The 24,762-nt window shown below is 44.5% G+C and overlaps 1 protein-coding gene across 1 annotated transcript in view; it reads left to right on the forward strand.

Annotated features, from left to right (window-relative positions):
- The window catches only part of EFEMP1 (EGF-like fibulin extracellular matrix protein 1), a 472,560-nt gene that overhangs the window by 346,960 nt on the left and 100,838 nt on the right, over nt 1-24,762 (forward strand). The window contains exon 7 of the mRNA XM_085612379.1: nt 825-947. Coding sequence (XP_085468505.1) covers nt 825-947 — 123 coding nt within the window. The remainder of the gene's footprint in view (nt 1-824; nt 948-24,762) is intronic.

The raw sequence follows: 24,762 nt of genomic DNA on the forward strand, positions 1-24,762 counted from the left end.
GTGACATGCGATGTAATGGCTGCGTTGTAATGGCATGCGATGTAAAGGATGTTGCGTTGGAATGACTGCGTTGTAAAGGTAGTGCGATGTAATGACTGCATTGTAAAGGTTGTTTCCCCAAACCAGTAGGTACACACCTCCTGCAGGTAGATTCCCGCCTTTCACTTCTATGAAAAGCAGGAGCAAGTGCTTTTCCAGGGTATGAACATTGAGGTAATACCTCGATATTCACTTCAGGGGCTAAGGGGTAAGGTGAGATATTGTCCAATGTGAAAACAAATTTCATTGTTGTGAAATAAAAAGGCAAATGTACAAATGCACATTTGCATCAGATTTATGCGTGTTGAATTTTCCTTCTGGTGGAAATTCTGCATGATTACATTTTGCACATGGGAATACTTAGCAACATCTATGATTGTTGTAAAGTTCCTCAGTGGGCCAGAAAGATAACTCAGTATACATTAAACATAAATTGTAGACGTGTGCGTGTGTGTGTGTGTGTGTTTCCATGAGTAATCCAGTGATACTTTGTGTTAATAAAAGCACAATAATCAAATCTAGGGCTTTGTGAATCATGTCTTTGCTGGAATCAACCCCATAACTTTCTGGATCCTCAACAAATTGGTGATTTGAAGATTACCAACAAATTGATAACTTAAAGAAGGTTATAGGATAAATGAACCTTTACAGTATTAATAGTCAGGTGTCTAAAAAAAAATTGCCCATGTTAAAATAGACTGAGTCTACCTCTCATCTAAAATCACAGTACTGGTAGTATTATATGGCTGCAGATGTAAATGTATATGTTAAACATTTTATTGCAGACATAAATGAATGCGATTCCGGCACCAGTCCTTGTGCCCAGCAGTGCTTCAACATGATTGGCTCATATATGTGTCAGTGCAATCAAGGCTACGAGTTAAGCAGAGACAGGCTCAACTGTGAAGGTAAATATTACACGTCATTTAAACGGAAGTAATAATGTCCATCGTTTTGAAATGTTTAAGAGTAACTGATAGGTAGCCTGACCTGTCGATTTCCATTGTTGCTACTCTCACTTATTTTCAGGTTATCTTGCTGATAAATAGTAATTACATGCATTTTGCGGCCGTGGAAATCATTGCCTGGCAACAATACTTTCATTGTCTACCTGTTGTGACTTGTATTGTTACTTTGCATCCTTTCCTTTAGTTATCTGTTCCCTGCTCCTCAGCCAGTATGAATGTGATGTGTGTGGAATGCTGGAATGCTTGATGAGGTACTGGAATGCTGAAGTGCCTGGTGTGGTTGACAGAGAAATAGTTGGAGTGTGTGGGCTGAGCAGCAAGGATGCTGCTCCTGGTGGCTGAACTTCTTATCTTACTTACCATCTGAGTATCCTGTAACTAAACTGAATAAACTATCTATTTATAATCTACAATATGGCTACCTCTGGGCTTCTTTTGGATTGTAACACTACCCTTTCCTTGTGCTTACGTCAAGTGGCTCCCCTCGCCTTAGCAAAATGTTGCAGATATATCTTGTTGATTAAAATTGTGCCAGTCACCATAAATGCCCCATGTAAGGATCGTCTTATAGCAATATACCTCACTGCTCGTAAGCCTAACCTATTGCCGTATTCAAATAAAACGGTGGCACATATGCCACAATCTTTTTCAAAAATGGTAAACATCTCTTTATCCCACCGACAGTTTCTTTCGTGCTCTGTAAATAAACTATCATAAAACATTTGCCCCCAAAATCCTCTAGTCAGTCTTTGAGTTTTGAGAAAAGTAGAAATTAATTACCTCAACCCACAGCTTCTGGGCTGGCTTTAGGGCAGTGAGACTGGTGCGGCCTCACTGGGCACTGACCTGGAGTGTGGCGCTGACCTCAGGTGGGGGCGCTGTGCAGCAATACTGTACGATTTAAAAGTAGGTTATGCAGAGTTCCTTTTTCCTCAAGCAGCAATAAAAATGTCGAGATAACTCTTGTGATTAATGTTAATGATAGAGAGAGAGAGATCGGAGTTTTCTCTAGTGGCAGTTTTGACTCGCCATAAGGTAGCACAGGTGGTTAACATGCCTGCTGCAAAAAAACAGATCTGTTTTTAAAGTGGATAGCTGAGTGGATTAGTAAAGCCAGCCTTTACCAGTGCTTTAAAACAAATGAAATGTATGGGAGAGAGGGGCTATGGAGAGATGAGGGTACCTTTTGCCAGGTGGTAGTGAGGGAATCTGAGGAGGAGGTCATGGGGGAGCGCTAAAAAAAGATTGTTGCACCGGGCACCACTAGCGCTAAAGCCAGCCCTGCACAGCTTTATGAGGAAGACTATATTCATCTGGACTCAAGGTAGTCTAGCTTTGAGTCCATGTTCTTAGTTCATGTGATAACTGGCTTTATCTAGCCAAGGAAAATTGACCTCTTAATTTCAATAGCTTTATATCATGTGGGTGGCAATGAAAATGATATGCCTATGTGAGTAAGAAATATGAAATTGTATACAATAATATGTGAAAAAAACAAAGTCTGATAAATCCAAGGTGTTTAGGATTAAGGCCCCTATTACAAGTGAGCCGGATTTAGGTGCAAGAATAACTGATGGCATGAATTAACATGTCTGGTCACTATCTGAGTACATAAATGCTTGAAGCAAGTGATAAATGGCATGAGGGTCATAGGGCTGGTAGAGGTGGCTGCATCCGGGGCCAGTGGAGCCTAATGAGAGGCAGGGTGAAGTGTTCCATGCTCCTCCATGGCATAGGAGGGGGTCGCTTAGGGGTCAGGCAGCACTTGTACCTGCAGCCCCTGCCTTTTACTGGGTGAGTTCCTTCCCCCGCAAATATTACCTCATGTTCCTCCCCCAAGTAATCCTTAGTACAGGAACACTGGGGCAACTGTGATCTGCCAGAGTGATATTTCCCACTTCAGTCAGCCTGTAATCAGACCCTGAGTGGTGTCAGTCAATCCTTCACACAACACTGTGCAGTCTACACTTCTGAATTTGGAATGTGTTTATGAGAATGTTTCACTGGTCTTTTGCTACAAACTGTGTTTTTACATTTCAATGTATGTCACTTGAGTTTGAACTATTTTTGTTACATTATTAATTTTTCATTGATAAACACTTGAAAAACTATTACTTTTCCTAATGGTTTACAGTTTGGTGTGATAATGGCTTGCAGACCCATAAGCATTCTGTGATTTTCCCCAAAGGACTTCTCCTCTTAGATCTGCAGATGGTATGATGGTCTGTTATCACATAATGCATTAACAAACTTTTACAACACGTGTAGGCATGTGATGAGACCCTTGTTCTGTCAGTTATAATTCCTACTTCCTCACCTATCTTCATTACTCCACTTTGTCTTAGCTGGGCGTGAGCTATGGATATCTAATTCGTAATGTGGGGTGCAGTCCTGTGGGGCATTTGTGTACAGTGCAGTCCACACAGGTAAACAGGTTTCCCTTGGGATTCCTTGACTCACCGTTGGTAGCTAGGCCACAGTATGTCAATTGTGTTTAACTATATTTGTTACACTATTCATTTTTCATTGATAAACACTTGAAAGACTGTTACTCTTCCTAATGGTTTAGTTTGGTGTGATAATGGCTTGCAGGTCCATTGGCAATCTGTAATTTCCCCAGAGAACTGGTTCCTCTTAGATGGTATGATGTTCTGGCTAGTAACAATCTTTGCGTCATGTGTAGGCCTGTGATGAGACCCTTGTTCTGTCAGGTATAATTCCTACTTCCTCAGCTATCTACAATGCTCCACTTTGTCTTAGCGGGACTTGTGCAATAAATGTCTAATTCTGTCAAATTAACTTTATTTCAACCATTATGGCCAAAAAAGTATGCATAAAACACATAAAATACATAATAAATAGCTAAAATCCAGCATAATCAAGTTAAAATATCAAATTCATACCTAAAAAGGAGATTCATACCAGAAATTAATCTAAAATAAAACAAATCATGACTGAGAGGGTAGGGTGCCAGGCAGTCACGGGCAATAGCAGCAGAAGAAACAGTACAACATGACAGTGTAAAACAGGAACCAAGTGCAATAACGGCACAATTGGCCTTTAGCAGATAAAAAGTGCACCCAAAAACAGAGCAGAGCCAAGGAATGACCAGAAGTGGCCGCCCTAGCACCGTTGGAAGGAAAGAACCTTCCTTCTTAACATCCACATAGCACCCAAATACTTGTCGACCACACAGGCATATAGAGGCCGATAGGCTGATCTGAAGATTCGCAGAGCTGTAGAGTGTGTGCGTATTCAGAACTGCTTAAAGATGGCTTATAACCAAAAGCAGCGAGGGCGTGCATAGGCAGAACATGCAAAGAAAACATGAGGAACCGTTTCTTTGGAATATTTGCACGCTGGACAGTTAGAAGATTCCAAAGCTGACTATTTAGAAGAAAAATGTTTCAGCGGTAGTACTCTCACTCAGAATTGGAAGTGCAACTTCCTGTCTATTGCCATTGTGATATAGTCCCAGGATAGCTCAAGGCAACAAGGAGACTTGAAATTGAGACACTCTTGTGACAAGGTGGCACTGGCAGCTTTTCGAAGAACATTGGCCATTGTACTATGCCAGAACTGTTGCTTCAAGGACTCTTTAGAAGGATAGTGGCCATCAGCAGATGTCTTCCATAAATCAGGCCTTCCAAGGGAAAGGAGTATCCTTTTGATGTGCAAAAGTCAGATAACATCCTGCAATGCTGCAGTGCAATGGACACGCTCAGAAGTGGTCCAGATTCTCCTCCAGTACAGGAGAGGGTGCAACCTAGCTTTTCTCTTTAACCTTTTCACATCCAAGTCCAGAGATAGGGGTACTAGGAAGCAAAAAAGCGAGGGATCGCAAAACTTTGTTCTCCGATGTAACCAGATCATTGATATTGGGAAAGCCCCAAAACTCTGCCCGTAAAGGGCTGCAGCCAGGGCCTCGGCTTTGTAGATCTGGAAAGCAGGTGCTATGGGCTTGGTAAAAGCAGCACAATGCTCTTTGAAGATTGGGCCCACAATCTGTCTATGCCTTTGGATGGCCTTGTTAATGTGGGGCTTCCATGACATGCCAGAAGAAAGCGTTACTCCCAAGAAAGCAAATGAATCCACCTTCTCTATTGGGGCTTCTCTTAATACGAAACTCCCTTTAAAAGATTTGTGTTGACTGAAAGACATTAGTTTAGTTTTTTCTGTGTTGATCTCCAAGCCATGAGAGTGACAGAACTTGTCGAAATGAGTCAAAGGTTTACATAGTCCATTCAGGGCCTTGGAGATCAATAAGGTGTCGTCAGTGAATAGGAGGATAGGGGTTTTAATATTTGCAAGCGAAGGGACGTCAGTGTGGATCTGGGTTAAAAAGTGCACAATGTCATTTATATACAACAAAAAACAACGTTGCAGCCAGGATGCAGCCCTTGCGAACACCTTTGGAAACCATAACCCTCTCAGTCTACTGGCCTTGAGCTCCATCATCAGATTCAAGTGTAGTTGTCCTTGTGTACATGTATAACAACGGACAGGATATCAGGGGACATACCCATGTTTTTGAGCACTTGCCATAAACTTGGGCGGGGGACTAATCAAAGGAGGATTTTAAATCAACACAGGCGACATACAGATTGCCTCTGCCGATAACCACCATCTTCCAATAGATTAGCATTAAGTGAAACGCCAGATCGATTGTTGAAGATTTTTCTGGAACCCAGCTTGAAAGGGGCTGAGAACATCAGTTTCATGCATCCAGTCATGGATTTTAGATAAGACACAACGGCAAAAGACCTTTTGAATGCAGTCGATTAAGCTAATCGGTCCTGTAACTGCATGGAACCTGTTTGTGGATTGGGAGCACTACAGCACCCTTCCAAGAATCAGGGATGGACGCACCCTCAGCAATTGCATTAGAAATGGTAAGAACAATTTCCTTTGGTTTTTGCAAGAACATATTTGAACCATGCTTCAGTGCCAAGCATAAATAGGTCACCTGGTATACCATCGGGCTTGGAAGCCCTGCCCCTTGTAATTGCGTAAAAATATTCTAAAATATCAGAGATGTCAAACATTGGGGTAGCAGTATTCCGAAGGGGTATAGCCGGAGGGTCCCCCTCAGTTGGATCCATGGTGCTATCATGATATAAGTTCATAAAATAATCATACAAGTCTGATTGGGAGACATAGTTGGTGGGCTCTGACGATGAGGAATTGCCACCTCAAGAAACCAATGTCCAGAATTTGATGGATTCTTTGGCAGAGTAGATATCCTTTGGAACCTGCCAACTTTGCTCATTCCATTCCTTTTTCACTTTAACCAAAGATGCTTTATAGGCTTTTCTGATGTCAGGGATACGTAAAACATCCCTTGCTTTTATGGACTGAACCAGGGTGCATTTGAGATTATGACATTCCCTGTTAAACCAGGGACTAGGTTTGGGGCCATGATTCTTATGGTGCGTCCCAGAGATTGCGAAGTATGGCAAAATGCATTTGAAGAAGGCTTCGTGAAATAGCTAAAAGTCACCAAACCTGCGTCGTTCAGAAAACCTCTCTCAATTTGGGATAGGACATTTCGTAGGTCTTGGCTTATAGTTGATAGAATATCCAAACAGGCTTGCACTTGTCACCATTTTAGATGTCGCATGTCAGTTGTAAGCTTGATGCCCCTTGTAAGGGAAGGAGGACAATGGTCAAGAGGGTGACTTTCACAAAGAGACATCATGGTAAGGGACAATGGGTTGTGCTCACTCTCCGACTTTTTTCTGTCGGCCATATCGAGGACCATTGGCCAAAGCCTTAAATCGACTAAAATATAATCAATGCCGCTCGCGTGGTTTAGTTTATTGAATGTATGGGCCCCTTTAGGATCCGATCTTGTTTGACCATTAGTGGTCCTCAACTCATATTGAATGGAGAGAGCCTGGAGCTGAAGAGCAGCCTGTGTGCATCGATTTAGAGGAGGAATGTCCAGGTGAGCATAATTCAGTCTCTTCACAAGTTAACTGGACGTCGTCCATGTGGAAGGGCTCAAAGGTTGTCTTGTAATCAGCTGAGAGCATAAGATATTATTGGAGAGAGCGCCTTTCCAGGAATTCCTGAAGTGCTTGCAAGTGTAGGAGGCCAGCCCACCTGTAACCTCTCTGGCTTATATATTAAAATAGGCCACTCCAAGATGTTTGTCATTAGTAAACAGAGTGCCCAGAATATCCAGGCAATAAAGGTGAAGTAGTCAAATTTTGCAGTTGAGAGAGGCTCGTGGCTCATGGCATATGGTTAAGCCTCCCAAGGCTCTCCCACAAGGGCTAGGTTTAGCTGGGACACAGAAACTGACGCAGCCTGGTTTAAATATACGGTCAACGGACCATGTCACTCGTAACAAGCAAATGTCATGTTCATCAATGAATTTAGATCAGTCAGGTAGAGTCAACTTAGACCTAAGTCTTACCACATTCCATGACACAAAAGTTAACATGTGGGGTGCTGTGCAACAAGGGCTTTATCAATATCATGATCCTGGGGGGATCTACTGCGAAGGACGAGTCGCTGGATGTAATGGATGTACTGACTAGAATACCAGAGTACGGTATGACCACAAGAGTAGTAGATAAGTTAGGGGTGGACTGGACCTATGGCAGCAATGGACGGAATAAAGTTTTCTTTGCACTTGTTGGCTCTGGTGTGGTGGAATTATCGAGATTCGATACTGGTAACCAGGTCTGTCATGTGTATGTATGGGTTAAACCCAAAAATCAATCAATGTTACCCAAGCATGAAGTGCCTGGGGAGAAGACCGATCTGGGGTGTGAAACAGTATTCAGGTTAGACAATGGCCTGGTCTTAGCTGGGCTTGTGCTATGAATATCTAATTTGTAATATGAGGTTCAGTCCTGTGGAGCATTTGTGTACAGTACAATCCACACAGGTAAACAGGTTTCCCTTGGAGTTCCTTGACTCACCATTGGTAGCTAGGCCACAGTGACAAGGAAATCCTCAGGGAAAATGTGTGACATTTTATGGGTATGTGTACCAGCATAATAACATTACATGAAATAGTCACACCAAATGTAGTTAAACAGACAAGATTGGACTAACAACGTAACAGAAGTGTTTAGAATAATATCAAGGAAATATAAAAAGAAAACACAAAAAAGGGAACATGCATCCAGAATGTCCATGGGATTAGCAGCTCTTTGCATTTGGGCAATAAAGGGAAAGCCATTGACTACTTCAAGATAAGTAGGGCTGGTAAAAGTATGTGAACCTGAACCAGTTCATTCTAGTCCTCTGATGGGAACACATTTTCACAGTTCTATTCAATCCTCACACAAACCTTCAGGGTGTGCCACAGCTTGGCTCTATTTCCGCAATGGCGTGGGTGCATCCCCACTTCACAGGTTTTATTCTGCCCTTTTCAGCACCTTACAGGTCAACGTTTAGCCCTCCTAGGCCAGCAGGGCACCTGTTAACTTCACCAAACCCTTCAGATCCAAACTCACAAGCCTGTAGGGCTGGGTTTGCAGCATGCAATACACTTGATTCAGGTTTTCCTGGAGTCAGCACCTACCTCTTGGGTTAAGAACCTTGCAGCTTTCCAACACACAGCTCCTAAAAACAGACTACTTCCATCAGGCACTTTACTCTGCTCTGAAAGGCTTAAGTATTAGTATAATCTCAGTCAAGAATTGTCTGCCCTAGTTATAGAATCATGGCTTTCATAAATAAATTAAGGAAGGTGGTGGAACAATCTTGCTGTGCCCCATGGCAGGAAGTAGACATTCTTCTTGCAGCATGCATGGAAGTGTATCCTCCAATCTTCTTAGCGTCTTCTGCAGTGTCAGTGGGTCAAGCGAGGGTTGTTAAGAGGGAAGCTAGCATAATATTGATGAGTTACCCCAAACCAATTGCTAAAACCTTCACATGCATCACTACTCCAAATTTGGCTCCAGCTATAAAGGGCAAGATGCAAAGCAAATCTCCATAGCCCTCCCATCTCCACCTACTTCCATCCATTAAAGCCCGCTCACTTTAATGAAGTCACTTCTAGCCCACCACACTTTAAAGAGGTACCATCCCCTCCTGCTACCTCTATCCCAGCAACATATGCTGGCTGTTTTAGATACAAGATATGCACTAAATTAATCTCTGAAAAGAACTAAGTCTAAACAATTCTATCAATACCAAATGCTCTTGCTGAACATGCAGGTCTCGATCCCACCTCCTGTTCATTGCTGTTGTATTGTTGCCATTGAAACAAAGAAACAGATGTCCTCTCACGATGGCCTCCCAAAGGTTAAGGTCTGCAGCTAGTTTTGAGGCCGAAGGTAGACGTAGTTGTCAAAAGGGCGTCAACCAGAGCATGCGTTTGTTTAGGCCACTGTAGTTTGATCGGGCACACAGTAAGTCTTGTCTCAAATGTCACAAAGATAAAATGTGATATGAGCATGCCTTCAAAAATCTGCAAAGCTGTCCCTGAAACCAAGCCACTTTGCAAATGCAAATTATCACTGATAATTCAATCAAGTTGCAGTGCTTGACCAGCCTTACGAACAGTGATTACTCACAGCAAAGAATTATTTTGAAGATGCAAATTAAAAGTTAGAAAATAAATAAATCTGCAGTTATATTCTCAGAGGAAATGAGTTATTCCTTGTAGCATGAGCCAATCTTTCCGAATGTGAGGATTTATAAATAACAAGTCATTCAGTAGGTGCAAAGTTTCAGGACTCTAATTCCACAGAATTCAGGAAGTTCTTTAAAAAAAAAAAAGGTAATGAATAACGCTCAAAACATTTGTTTGCCAGAATGTATCTTTTCTGCATGTATTAATATAAGCATTTAATTCATGTGTAGGATGAATTGTGCATTGGGAAATACACTACACAGCAACCAGTTAACGTTAATTTCCCTCTGCAAACAGCTTTTGCATTTTTTGCTTAATAATTGTCGCAAAACACTGAGCAATGTTTATTTCCAGCAAATTATTTGTAGATTGATTTACGGTTGCAAAAAGCATAGAAACAAGCAGCCACGCTACTTCCATGTTCTGACAGTTTACTGCTTTCACTTACCAATATAATAGCTGCTGAGTGGTGCACTCGCCTCCTTCATAAATAATTGGAATTCACCATTTTTTAAGGGATTCATTCTAACGTTCTTTTAATTTTTAATATATTCGGGTAGCATCCATTGACATAATCAGGCTGTGGCAGAGTTGGGTGCACACATTTGTTTTTAGGTCAATTTTGGTGTTGGGTGGGTGCCAGTTTTGTGAAATCTGTGTGTGATGTTGCTGTTCTTCGTCATTAATGATCATATTTGGGTGTGTATGGGAGTAAGAGTGTGTGGATAGATTATATTTTTTTCAACGTCTGGGTCACTGTTTCTTGTGTTTGTTGACACAAGGTAAGGAAAAAGGATCTGGATGCAAGGCCTTCTGGAGGTAAGCCTAGGTGAAAATGCTGACAAAGAGGAAATTGATGAAAATGTTATTGTCACATATATACATCATAATACATTTCTACTTCTCTTATTAACGTTTTAGTTAATATTCTCTATACTCAACAACAGAACTGCTGTATTACTGGGGTTGGAAGACTTTAGTTGAGGGGAGGGGACTCCCACTCGATATTATATATCAATTATGTCAATAACATATGTAGAATATTCTATTAAAATTATTAACAGCAAATCTGTCTTGTCTTTGGGCACCCATTGACTGTCTGCTACTCTAATACCCGACACCAGGTTGGACAGAAAATTCATTGTACATCTCAAAATCTTTAATTATTTTGGTATTTCATCATTTTTTCACTTTATCATTTCAATGTCATTCTTTTCTCACATAATGCTGATGGAAGCCATTAGTATTTGCATACTTTAGATGTGTTTGCTGACCTTAGACTCTTTCTTTTTTCGCCAATTATCATTGTTATAATTTTTCGTACACTTTTGAAAGCCAGTGGGAATGTATGTTACAGTAATTGGGGAGTCCAAGTCAGGCTGATGGACAGAATTTATTTTCTTGATTTGGGGTACTTTTCTGGGATTGGGCTAAGAAACAACTTAAAGTAGACAGAGGCAGAAACTGCTGTTAATAAAATATGGGTGATTCAAATGTGTTTTTGCTTGTAATCTGTTGATTGGTTATGTTGTGCCATAATATAAAATGATTCATTTGACAAAAGAAGAAAGTAATTTAGCCGAAGGATACCCAGGCACTATGTTGCCCGATGGATTTTAAAAGTACTTATTTCATCCGATTACTATGATTACTAGCCATGATTACTGTGCATGTATTTTCAGCAGGGAATTGAATCTTTAGTCTCCAAATGCATAAAATCTATACACAAGAAATTATTTCCCGCTAGCTGATAATTATCAAAATTCCCAAATGCCCACTGCTAGAAAACCAAAAGATCTTGAAAGCGACAGCACATGCGCTGTCTTCGTTGAGACCTAATAGCAAACACAGTAGTATGACTCTATTGCTTTTCAATAACAGACACATCCATTCAAATGTAATTTTACAAAATAAATATTATAAATGAAATGATTTGAAGTACTTTGGCTCCTAAATCTGTTGTTGCAGTGTTAGAACCCGTAATCTCTAATTGGCAACGGTATGTACCTTTGTTAAGTAGGGACCCTTCGTCTACGTCAGGGCAAGGGAGTTACAAGCTGTAGATAACCCCTGCTCACCCCCTTGGTAGCTTGGCACGAGCAGGCAGGCTTATCTTAGAGGAAGTGTGTTAAGCATTTGTGAACACATACAGTAATATAGATGAACCACTACAAACGGACACCACACCGGGATGTATAAAAAATAAGTAAGCTTTATATAATTAACACAAGACCTTAATGGCAAAAGATTCTACAGTACGAATATGCTTTTATGGTTACTCAAAAATAGGCTTTAGCGTCAGGTGTCTCTTGCAACAGATAACTCCAACAGGAGTTATCGCTTCAACGCACAAAAGAGTTCTCGGGGTACAGCCCGCCTGCGAGGAGCGCAGCGTTGGGCCCGGAGTCACAACTAGACTCTCTAAGGACAGTGCCTCCAGGAAAACAAACAAAAGCTCTTCTCGGCGTCAGGGAGCTGTGATGTCGTGTGGCACGTAGTAGCGACGGTTCCTTACTTCAGGGGAAAGCGATGCAGCGGGGCCCTGTATGAGGATGCAGGCATGGGGCGGCTTCGGTCCTTACCGGAGGGGAGTTGACGTTATGGCAGTGCTGGCACCACAGGTCGTTGCTGATGTCGTTGAGTCAGTGAAATGTTGGTTCACTCTTGTCGATGGCCGGCTCCGCCCAGATGGTGATCTCGGAGCCGGTGCAGCAAAGCGGCAGGCGTCGGTCTATAGGGCAAGTCAGAGCAGCGCTCACGGTCTCGTGCAGAAAGCGGCGTCGTTGGCTGGCTTGAGTTGCAGAGTTCCTCTGTAGCAGCTGAAACCGCAGTTCCAGCCCTCTTTCAAACAGAAGAGGTGAAGTCGTTGGTATCCCTGCATCTTCAAACAGGAGGCTAGCTCGACTCTAGCCCTTGGAGAATATTTGGCAAGATGATGAACGTTTCTTCCTTGGTCCTTTCTACCTCTCCTTGGCACGAGAGACACCACCACAGGCCAACCCAAAATATCGTCTTTCTAAAAGAGGTATTTTCAAACACAGAATGTTAAAATCATCTTTCCTAACATATGTATCTTCCCATTCTGGGTTCAGGCATACTAAACTCGACTCTACCGGGTTCCCTGAGCCAGTTAGGATTATAGGATGCTATAATCAAAACTGCCCAGTCTAGCCTACAGAGAACAGGTAACCTTGCAATAGTGAAAAACCCGCTTGTGGGTAACTCACTACCAGGTCATGACACACACTTCAAGGCATGACCTGCCTTTTACATACAACACACCCTGCCCGCAGGCCTTCTCTAGGGGTGACTAACATGTCGCAAAGGGAAGGGTCATACTCGCCAAGTCACACAGCGGCACGGGCTCCGTACGGCGCTCTGCGGTGGCAGGCCAGAGTCATACTTTTCGGGCGACTCCGGTGGGTGGCACAATCGGTGCTGCGAGACCACGAGTCGCTTTTGAATTACAAGCCCCAGGCACCCCTGTGCATGATACGAGGGTCTGACAGTAAATCAAAATACCAATCAAGGAATCACAAATTCAACATTACTTTTCTCAGGGAGCACTTGCACTGCGCACTGGATAGCAATGGTGCAGTGCCCAAAGTGTCTAAACCAGCAAACATCAAAAAACAGAGGAGACAATCCATCAGAAAAAGAGGAAGGGAGACCCACGCCAATGGTACCAGGTCTAACATGCAGCAAAAAAATATTGTTTTTTATTGTGTGCACATTTGAGAAAGTAGTACTAGCCATCAAATCCCCTGGAACTCAAACCAGAAAGATTGATAAACATCTAGTAACCCTAACATTGGTTTAACTGAAGTTCCTTCATCTTTCAGTTGCAAACTTGACAGCTATAAAATATGAAACAGCAGATTGTTCAAATCCCGAAAAAATTGAGCATCAGCTTCCAAGAATTCAGAAAAACCCTACTGCTTGAAACATTTTAAGGAAATAAGGCAAATCATAGCATGCTTCCTTTCAAATGAGATCTAAAATGGAGTAAGATGTTTCCAAAATAGATTTTCAAAGTGATAATCTCTCTTTAAACTAGATGCGATTCGGTATACATTATGAAGTTCCTGTAACTCTTAACCTTCACACTTGGTGATTTTGGACTCCACACATGCACAGCTGTTGTGCTGACCTGTAGGAAACCTGACTTTTTTGCACGGTCAACCTGAATTGTTTGCCTATTTCTGTGTGCTGGCTTTAGAACTCTGTGCACTTTACACTGGCTAACCAGAAGTAAAATGCCTGTGCTCTCCCTTTAAACATGGTTAAATTGGCATGTTTCTAATTAGGATATGTAACTTGCCCTTGAGTCCCTAGTATATGGTGTACAAAGTGTACCCAGGGCCTGAACGTGAAATACTACTAGTGGACTGCAGCACCTAGTGGAAACCTTCAGCCTGACATCTCACAATTACCCTTTTGACAGGTAAAAACTTCTCTTATAAATATTAGTAAGTCAGCCTCATGTAATCCTTCTAGCTCACAAGGTAGGATCCATGGAATTTAAAAGTAGGACATGTAAAACATTTATGTTACCATGTCCCTACAGTGACAAGGTACAAACATCAATTTCACTATGGCAGGCCTAGCTGACAGATGTAGAAAACCAGAGTGTTGATTAAAATACTAATAATGGTAACTTGGAAAAGGGACCAGCTAGAAAAATAAACTAATATTTGTATTAGTTATTAAAAATCCAATTTAATGGTGAAGTCAAATTTTTAATAAAGGTTATGGAAAATTATGTTTTAGAAAGTCATCCTTTAGCTGCCTGAACTGTTATAAGACTAATTAACATAAGCCTCTGGCAGCTCCCTGCCAGTGACTAGCCCTACAAAATGTGTGAATAAAGTGTGAAATGCCTCCACGGACTAACCTATAGGCTGGCCTGTATGGGCAAAGATGACTCCTCTGAGTTCAACCAAATATGCAGGATGAGTGCTGTGGGCATCTTTTTGACACCATAGTTTCAACTCCTGCTTGAAAAGGGTTCACATATAACACCCCTGGCACACTTGAAAGGAGAGAACATGATGTCAAGACAATTCTTGTAGATCTCCTTGCTGGTTGCTGAAGGACTTTGCTTTCTCCTACCAGACTTCTGTCTCTGGGTTTGTAACGGGAACAGTACCTGCCCCAAACTGGATTCTAGTGTTAGATGATGGAAGATTCTAGCGCTAGCACAGTACACTCCCCAGACACACCTCCAGCCCTCAGCGCCCAAGTTTAGTGTGGCCAAAGACTTTTACAAACTTGAAAATGACCTGACAAATTGCATCATTTTGCCCTGTTTGCAGTAAGGTAAACACGAACTGCTGCAAATGTGGGTAGAGTTACCCTGCTAGTTAGGGTATGCCCAGGAGTCATTCACACCCACTAGCTAGTTCCAGGCATCAATGTGGCACTTTTACCCAATTCAGAGCATTTACTGGACCTCTGATTAATCAGAAGAGGCCTGGACCTTCTGTCTTTAACCCGAGAGGAGCCTTGAGGGACTGGGTATGCTCTCTCCTGTACCTAGAACAAAGAAGTGGACTCCAAAGGTCAGTTGGCTGACCTCCTGTGTGACTACAGGAATACAGCAATCTGCAAGAGTCCTTTCCTCAAAGTAAAAAACAGACCAGTAACAGCAAGATCTGGACTGGGCCCTGCGGTTGGCCTCTGTCTGACACCCTGTGAATCTCTAAAGACTTTCCCTAAGGTCCTAGAGGTTTTAAAAGTGTACTCCTCGGGGGCGCTAGAGGGCGGACGGCAAGATGGCCGCACTGCTGTGAGGCTCTGCCTGACCGAGTCACTATCCGCCTAATATCTGCTGCATCCATCGATCCTAACACCTGCTGGCAGACGAGGTGACCTTCTACTTGATTGCTGAGCCCGTACATGCTATTTGCAGACCTGCAGGATCCCTCCGGCTGGCCGAATGACCCGAGCGCGCTTCGACGCTGGGCCGCGGAAAATGGCGGCCGCCAGACTGCGGTAGGCCTCTCTGTCGTGTGAGGCCTTCACGCTCCGTTTGCTGCAAAGCTCCCCTTGTCCATCTAGGGGCCGAGACCTACGGCGTCCACTGTGTGCATGGCTGTACAGATTGACCCTGACGTTGGCGAGACTGCAAACTAATCACAGTGTCTGCTGCCTGTGGAGGGTCAGCCCGATGGTGTGCGGTGGCAAGCGGTAGTGCCCGGGTGAAGACCAGACAGCGGACCTTGGAGGCTGTGGAGACCCTCCCGGGAGGTGTTGGAACGACTGCCAGAATCCCTGCGTGCCCGTCGGCGCAGGTGGTGGTAAGTGGGGTCGGGGCCCGGCAGAGGCCTGGGCGGCGGAGGCGGGGTCAGGCCTTGTGTCGGGTCGAGCCCTGCGAGCCGCAGCTGGCGTGGGCCTTGCTTAGGCGTGGTGACCGGGGAGGAAACCATTGAGGCGCCTGCTGTGAGAAGGCCGATCGAAGTCCCCTGGCATCTGCTTTTGGTGGAGGGAGTGGATCGCTCGTGAGGTCGCATGCGCATTGCAGCCCCCGCCTCCTTAGCACAACAATGGTGTTAGGCTGCGAATCCCCGGCCTAGATTAGGTGGGCATCGGCCCGAGTGGCAGAGGTTTCTGCGTGGGAGCTGTTTGTTGTCTTGCCTCCTGAGCGGTGGTTATTAGACTGTACCTTAATAGCCTGGGGCGCGCTGCCACTCTCCTGTTCTACCACACACAATACCTGGCCTGCTTGGACGGCTTTGTTGGAAGGTATTCGTGTAACTGGGGCCTCTACTGGCGGGAAGTCTCTTCAACTGCCCACAGCTTTGCACTTATACGCCCTGAGGCCTGCTGGGTCGACTGGCACTAACAACTTAGCGCTATAGTGGGACTGTTGGCTTTGACTGTACATCACACTCACCCTTGGCTTTACCCTCATCAACTTTCATATACTACATTTGTGGTGTTACTCAATAACTATGGCGCGGAGTGATAAATCCCAGCCGCGCCTTACCTTCGAACCGCGTAGGGCCCCTAAGACCCCGCAAAAAGTCGCTTCTGATTCTGAGGCTGATGCTCATGCGGATGGCCCACCCACGCTAAAATCCACGTTGATGGCTATGCAACGCACTTTGCAATCTACTGAGGGTACGATGGCTGATGTGAACCATCGACTAGACCACATGTCATCTCAACTTGAGACACAAAATGCACGCGTGGGGGAGGTGGAGCATAGGGTTTCGGCGATTGAAGATGGCCTGAGCACTGTCACAGATAAAACTCTAAATATGGAGAAAGTTTTAGCTCTTATCCAAGCAAAGAATGAGGACTTACAAGCGCGGTCCCGGCGCAATAATCTCCGTATTGCTGGGTTGCCCGAGTCGACAAATGTGGGCAAGATGGAGACTTATGTTGAGCGTCTTATCTCTGACATCTTTAGTGCAGAGCAATTATCCAGCATGTTCATAGTGGAGCGTGCTCACTGCTCCTTAGCTGCTCGGCCGGTCCCGGGGGCCCCTCCTCGCCCTGTAATAGCCAGAGTCTTAAACTATAGGGATCGGGGCACTATATTGCGACTGGCTAGAGAGAAAGGTACTATTGTCCATCAGGGCAACACATTGGCCTTCTTCCCTGATTTTACAGTTGCCATCCAGGCGGTTAGGCGAGAGTTTGGCACTGTGAAACAGTTTCTGCAGAATGAGGGGGTCCCCTAAGCCATGTTGTATCCGGCCCGGCTTCGTATAGGTGCTGCCGTTGACGGCAAGATTTTGTCCTCCCCGAAGGCCGCAATGGAACACGCAAAACACCTGAAACGTAAGAAACAAGACTCTACAGCTGCACCTGAGGAAGACGAGTAGAGAGGCACTATGTTAACTGCTTAGAGTTTAATTACTCTTTTGGTCTTTTGCTCCCTGTTTGAGATGCTATATCTTTATTGTCCAACTGGTTCTATGCTCATTGTCTACCTACACCTATGGTGATTCTCTCGTGTAACGTTTATGCTCATCATAACTGTCCTCATCTACCTAGCTCTGCAGCGTCTTTGTTCTTATGTTGGATTTGCCGCTCTAATGCTAATTGTTGGCTGTGCGAGCTCTTTATACTGGTTCTACCCATTTTCTACACCTCCCTAGGTCCTTTATACCGAAGTATCTATCATTGTTTGCATTACTTGGGTCACTACAAGTTCAGCTCCAGTGTGGTGATTGAATATTGCCTATTGTATGCATTGCTCATATATTGTTTCGACTCGGTCGACTCCTACTCTGTAGGAGGCTCGCGTCTTTGTGCTCCCCGCAAATGGGCGTACCCCAAATCTGTTTTGTTGTTTCGGTTTGGTTGGGTAGTTTGGGTAGGGTACTGGGATGGCTTTGGCATGGTTGGGTTGCTGAAGTGGGTGGGGGGTTGGGAGTGTTTAGGGTGGGGAAGGCAGAATGTTTCTGGAACTTTTCTGGACATACAGTATGTGAGAATGCTATTATTTACTGCATCCTCTTATTCAGTTCAAAATTCCTTTTCAGGTATCTATTTATTCTGCCCTTCCGCAATGAGTAATGTTATCAAATTTCTCACTTGGAATGTACGAGGCCTCAACTCGCCTAAAAAGATTAGAATGATGTTTGTGTATCTGGATCGTATGGGAGTGCATGTCGCCCTTCTGCAGGAAACTCACTTGACAAAAGACTCCGCTAATAGAATAGGTATGCGCTGGGTGAGTGTGAAGGCGTCGTCCTCTTATTCATCCTATGCTAGGGGTGTGTTAATCCTAGTGAAAAAGGGAGTGCCCTTCACAGCAATTAGAACTAAAGCGGATGATTGTGGCTGGATTGTGATAATTCATGGCTGTCTGGGCGGTGAGAGTGTATTGCTTGTGAATATTTACGGGCCCAATGTTGATGACCCCTCGTTTTGCTCTGAAGTATGGTGCAGAATATCACTGTTTCCACCATCGGCAATCATTTGGGGAGGGGATTTCAATCTGTGTTTAGACATCACCATAGATAGGCATGGCAGTAGTGTGGCCCGGCCCAAGCAAGCCACGGACATATTATTAGGATTATTAGATGCGGGCCACCTATATGATGTATGGCGCCAGCGTCACCCCTCTGATCGGGAGAGCACATTTGCCTCCTCGGTGCATGGTTCTTGGTCCCATATTGATTTCTGGCTTGTCTCAGAGGTGACGGCACGCACCTTGTCAGATCACTCTCCGGTGCTTCTTGCGCTACAGCTCCCAGCATTTCAATCGCCGCCTTTTGCGTGGCGGCTTCAACCCTCAGAGCTGAAAGATCCGGTATTCAAGCAATCTATAGCAGAGGCGATCAGGAATTATTTTAGAGAAAATGAAGATACGGTGGACAGTGCGGAAGTGCTCTGGGAGGCCTTCAAAGTCACCGTAAGGGGTGCTTGCATCGGGGCACAGTCTGGAGTTCTGGGGGACATCCGGCGTAGAATAAAGAAATTGGCGTCAGACATCTCCAAATTGGAACGCGACTTTGAGTTAGCTCCTACCACTGCCAAATTAGCTGAAATGCAATAGCTGTTTACGGAGCACAATGAGACTGTTGACCAGGAATTGCTGCATTGCTCCCAGCGTAGAATTGCTAGATATTATGGCGAGGGAGGTTGTCCTAGCCGTTGCCTTGCTCAAAAACTCGCTGAGCCATGAAGCCAGGAAGCTATCACTGAACTTCTTGATAGCAATGGCGAGCCCCGTCACTCGACCGAGGACCTTTGCAAAAATTGTTTTACAGTTTTACACTAACTTGTACGCTTCTAGACAATCCCCATCCACTGAGGAGACACATGACTATCTCGATGACGTTGCTCTTGGGTGGCAATCAAACGCTCATTGGGAATATCTGGTGCAGCCATTCGATGAGGAGGATGTTAAGGAGGCGATTATGTCGCTGCCAACTTGCAAGGCTGCGGGGCCAGATGGTTTGACAAGCAAATTCTACAAAGCATATGCAGCAGATCTGGCTCCTCGGCTATTGGTAGTCTATACAGAGGCCTATGAAACAGGGACCCTTCCACCCTCCCTCCGGGAGGCCCTCCTTGTCACATTACTAAAACCAGATAAACCTTCCAATCAGTGCGGGTCGTATCGTCCTCTCTCGATTATTAACATCGACACGAAGATCTTAGCGAAAATGATCGCCATTCGGCTGCAGCCTTTGGTACCCAAATTGGTACTGCCGGATCAATCAGGGTTTGTTACGGAATGCTCTACAATTCATAACTTACGCACGCTGTTCTCCACGCTGCACTATTTTTAACCTGATTTCCAAACTGTTGCTGTGCTGCTTTATGCAGCAAAAGCATTTGATTCTCTGCACTGGTCTTATATGTTCACTGTACTAAGTAGGATGGGTTTTCCCCCCTTTTTTGTGCAATGGCTTAAAGTACTCTACAGTGAGCCGGTTGCTTGTGTTCGAGTTAACGGTTTGGTGTCGTCCTTGTTTCCCATCGAGAGACGCACGCGGCAGGGCTGCCCTCTGTCGCCCATGCTTTTTTCCTTGGCCCTGGAGCCACTGGCATGTAAGCTACGCCAGAAACATTCGGATGCTGCCTTGCGGTTCCGTCAATTCCCCCTGTAGCGGATGACATGTTGCTTTATGTCCGCGAGCTCTATCACCGCTACTCAGGGAGTATGTCCAGTTTGAGAGGTTTTCGGGCCTTGGGATCAATTGGTCCAAATCAGTGGTCTTTCCCCTTACTGTGCTTACCAAAGAAGTGGAGCTTGACTTCCCATTCTCTTGGTCATCTGATCCCGTGAAATACCTGGGTGTGTGGAAATACCTGGGTGTGTGGATACACCGGGAACCCTGCTGTAGTGGTTTCTGAGAACTATAGTCGTACGATTATGAGCATTTCTGAGCAAGCCGCGAGGTGGTCACAACTGCCCCTTTCATTGGCAGATAGGATAGCAGTTGTAAAAATGGTCTTTCTGCCTAAACTGCTATATTTCTTTGTCAACATACCTATAAAATTGAATATAGTATTGTTCTGCACCCTCCAGTCTGCCCTGTTAACCTTTGTGTGGGGAGGGAAAACGCCCCAATGCAGATGGAAACTACTGGTGCAGCCCTTTGATCGAGGGGGTTTTGAGGCTCCGGATCTGCGCCTCTATTATCTGTGCGCACAAGCGCAATTTGCGCATTATTGGCATTTCCCACAACGCTTTCAGCCCCACTTGGCTATCGAAACTGATGCAGTTCTTATTGTCCCATTACAGGCAGTGGTCCTCTCGGGAGGTTCGGGTGGTCCGCGGACAGAGATAAATCCTACTCAATGCACGTCATGGGCAAGGCGAACACTGGCGTCAAGAGCTCAGCTGTCATATTTATATGCTCCACTGCTGCCCCTAGCTTCCCATCCTAATATATCCGCGGCACGGGAGGCTCCCGCCCTGAAAGAGTTAGCAGTTGCGGGCATCACCAGATTGGGCGATTTATATAAGGAGGGTCGTTTCAAAACACTGCGTGAGGCACAGAATGGCACGGACCGAAGTTTTATGTTTAATTTCACATACGTCCAGGTTCGTGAGGCCGTTCGAACAGTATACCCTAATTAACCTGCGGAACCTACCATGCTGCATGCGCTGCAGGCATTGTTAACAGGGAAGAGTCGCAAAGGGCTTATTACTAAACTCTATAATTCCTCTCTGCGTGAACGCGACCAGGAGGAGCACCCCTCTTGCTTACGCTGGCAGGCCGCGTTAGGCAACCCTATTGCACCGGAGGTTTGGACGTCGTGCTGTCAACTTACGGGCCGTCTAACTGCCAATTGCAACCTCAGAAATATCCATTTTAAATACTTGCATCAGATATACTACTCCCCCCTACAGTTATATAATTATGGCCTGAGGGAGACTGCGGACTGTGTGAGATGTGGTGCTGCGAATGCAGATTTCTTCCACGTTGCCTGGCTGTGCGGGGGGGTGTTGGCTTTCTGGACTGCAGTGGTTAACATTTTAACGGACATTGTGCTGGAACCGGTGGGCTGTACTCCTGAGCTGTGTTTATTGGGATATGTCAAACGCTTGAAGCCGGCCAGCAGATGTATCATTGCAATCACCACCCTTTTTGCAAAGAGGGCTGTGGCGCAGCGCTGGGGTGCAAGGTCTGCACCCATTATAAAGCAATGGCTTCGCGATTTGGTTTATTGTAGGGATCAACTGCAGGTGTATGAGGAGGGGATACCAGAGTCCTCAAGCCCTAAAGTCTTTTGGGCCCCCATTACAGCCTATTTGATGTCTCACCCTGACATACTGTGAATGCTCTGCCTACTATGTCACTAGGCAGGTGAACCACTATGTTGACAGGAAGGGAACACCGTTGGGGCTACGATGAAGTTGCTTTTGTGGTAACATATAAATCAGGCTCTAAGTCAGAAGATAAAATCTTTGACCATGTTGATCCTGGTTGGTGTATGTGACCTGCGCTCCATTGCGGTCAACCTCAAATTGTGCCTTGGTCTCGGTCCACCACGACCATTGAGTATCATTGGCGCTTTGTGCTTTATGGTGCTTTTTCTACTTAAAACATTTTTGTCATTTAGGTGTTATTTCGTTTATTAAATAATACTCTATTTTTTAATTTGATTTGGAATTTTTATTGTTTTGCATTATGACTTTATTACTGTTTTGATACCGCATACATACTTCACCCATTGCCCTAACTGAATCCTGTCTGCTCTGCGCCATAGCTAAGAGGGGGTGGAGCGCAGGTTAATTTAGTGACTTGGAGTGTTCACCTTGACAAGGGTTGTGATTAGTCGTTGAAGTGGGTCGTCCAACCCAAATAATAATCCAATTTCTTGTATAACCACTATTAGGAGGAATATATTGCAACTGCACGCCCAACTAGAAAATGAAATCCAACCCCTCCCACCCACCCTGTGTTGTCTGATTGCTTGCACCCAGCCCCTGCTGACCACTCTCCATTGTCAGAGTGCTTGCCCTTGGACTATCCCACCCACCCTCTGTTGTCTGGTTATTTGCTCCAAACTCCTCCCTTCTACCCTTCATTGTCTATCGGCTTGCCCCAAGCTCCTGTTGCCTCTCCTCTTCCTCCACCCATGTCCTTCTCTCCCACACTTCCTTCCTTTCTCCCTCCATGTTGCCTTGAGAGCACAATTGAAAAAAACACATTACCGCTAGCCATGTCAGTGCTTCTTTAAACAAATCTTAGCTATATTGCACAGCAGTAGCTGTGCTGTATAGCATTGCTACAAAACATTATTAAATCCAATAGCTATCATAGGTGAGACCCTTTGGCTTTGTCAGTGCTTGTTTTCTTTCCTTTCTTTCTGTTGTGCGAGAGCATGCCCATTAGTCACCTTTTGTATCTGTCCAAGGGAGAGAAAACAAAGAAACAAAGTGGTAATGCAGAGTGGGAATCCATGGGGCTAATAATTGTACATGGGTTGTATTGCAAGATGAATGTACTATATTTCATTTATTCCATTGGTTAACGTCACTGTTGTTTTGTTTAACTGCTCTCCTTTCTGCTGGCTTTGACTTTGATGGTGACCCTTGAAGGCCAGTTACCTAAATGACTTTAATAGGATGTATAGACCACTAGGACCACTAGGACCTATGTTGCATTGTTTCCCATTGCTGCCACTAAATGTTTCTTTATAATAATGTCACTCTTTGATGAGTGCGATAATACCTTGAACATGAACAGCTTCGTGGAAGTGGAGCAGGTGCATGCCCATGCACATTTTTGCATGTTGTGGGTAGAGATGTCTTATCCAAGGCTGTAGGGTGTGAACAGTAGAGGTTAGATCCTCCCAATTGGTTTTTCCTTGATGTATGGAGGTGGTGGTCTTAGGAGTTCTTTAAATGCCTTGGCTGCTTCTGGCATCATGCTGTAAGATTGGTGCAACCTCTCTAAAGCCATTGATGCATTCACCAATTCATCCATGTACTCTCAGAGACATTAGTTATCCATGCAGTAAGCCCTTTTATTCACTTATTCATTCATCTGTGCACTCACTCATCTATCCACACAATAACTAATTGACTAATCATACTGCTTGTTAGACCTGTCATCCTTGGCATCGTTTGTCCCTAAACGTTTTTGCTTTCACTCCTTCTGTTTTGCTGAATTCGTTATTATTGGCTTTAGGACTCTGTAAACTTTACCACGGCTTACCAGGGCTAATGTGCTTGTGTTATCTCCTTCAACAATGTAGAAATTGGGCTACACCTAATTTGAAACCTTTAATTTACTTGCAAGTCCCTATTAAATTGTACTACAAGTACTCAGGGCCTTAAATTAAGTGCTACTAGTAGGACTGCAGTATTCATTGTGCCACCCACTAAAGTAACCTTTTTAAACATGTCTCAGGCCTGCCATGGCAGCATGTAGTGTAGTTTTAGACTGCCATTTCCACCTAGCAAAATGCATTTAAGGTAGGCCCTGGGTACTAGGGCAGGGTGCATGGTATTTAAAAGGTAGTGCATGTGTACTTAAGTTTTACATATCCCATTAGTAAAAAACTCTGAAAGTCATGTTTTACTGTTATAAGGCATATCTCTCCCATTGACTAACACTGGATTACCTTATTACATTTAATAAGTGCTAACTTTGAATTGGGAGCAGATAGAATTATACTGTTTACGCACATGTGGATTCGGATCTGAATTTCTCTTTACTCTTAACATTGGAGGTTATCTTAGAATTCTGGAAATGCCTTTTTTAGGAAGTTGTCATATTCTTGTCCTAACCAGTTGCACCTCCTGCCAGTTTCCTGGGCCACATGACTGTGAATAGCTGTGATGTTGGGGTTTGTGTATTGCCTCCAGATTGTAAAACAAAAGGGCTTAGGTGTGGGCAGGATGTCCACACTGACAGGAGGGACCATCAGGGGTGGGGCTGTACGTAGCCTCACTTATATTTCGAAGGGCTTTGCCTCCTGCACACACAAAGGAATTTGACACTAGGCCTGCCCTGCCTGTTGTCACCTACTGACCATTTGGCAGTGGAAGTGGAATAACTTTCCAGAACCAGATGTGGGAGTAGGACAGGGAGTCCCCCACGCAAAGGCTGACACCTGATATAAATATTAGGCCTCCAGAGCCACTCTTCAGAACACTCCTAAACCTCTGGAGGTTACAGAAGAAGGACTCCCCTGCTGTAAGAGGTCTGCCACGGTGCTCAACAGACTGTCTTG

This window comes from Triturus cristatus, chromosome 6 (genome assembly GCF_964204655.1).
Source record: "Triturus cristatus chromosome 6, aTriCri1.1, whole genome shotgun sequence".
NCBI lineage: Eukaryota > Metazoa > Chordata > Amphibia > Caudata > Salamandridae > Triturus > Triturus cristatus.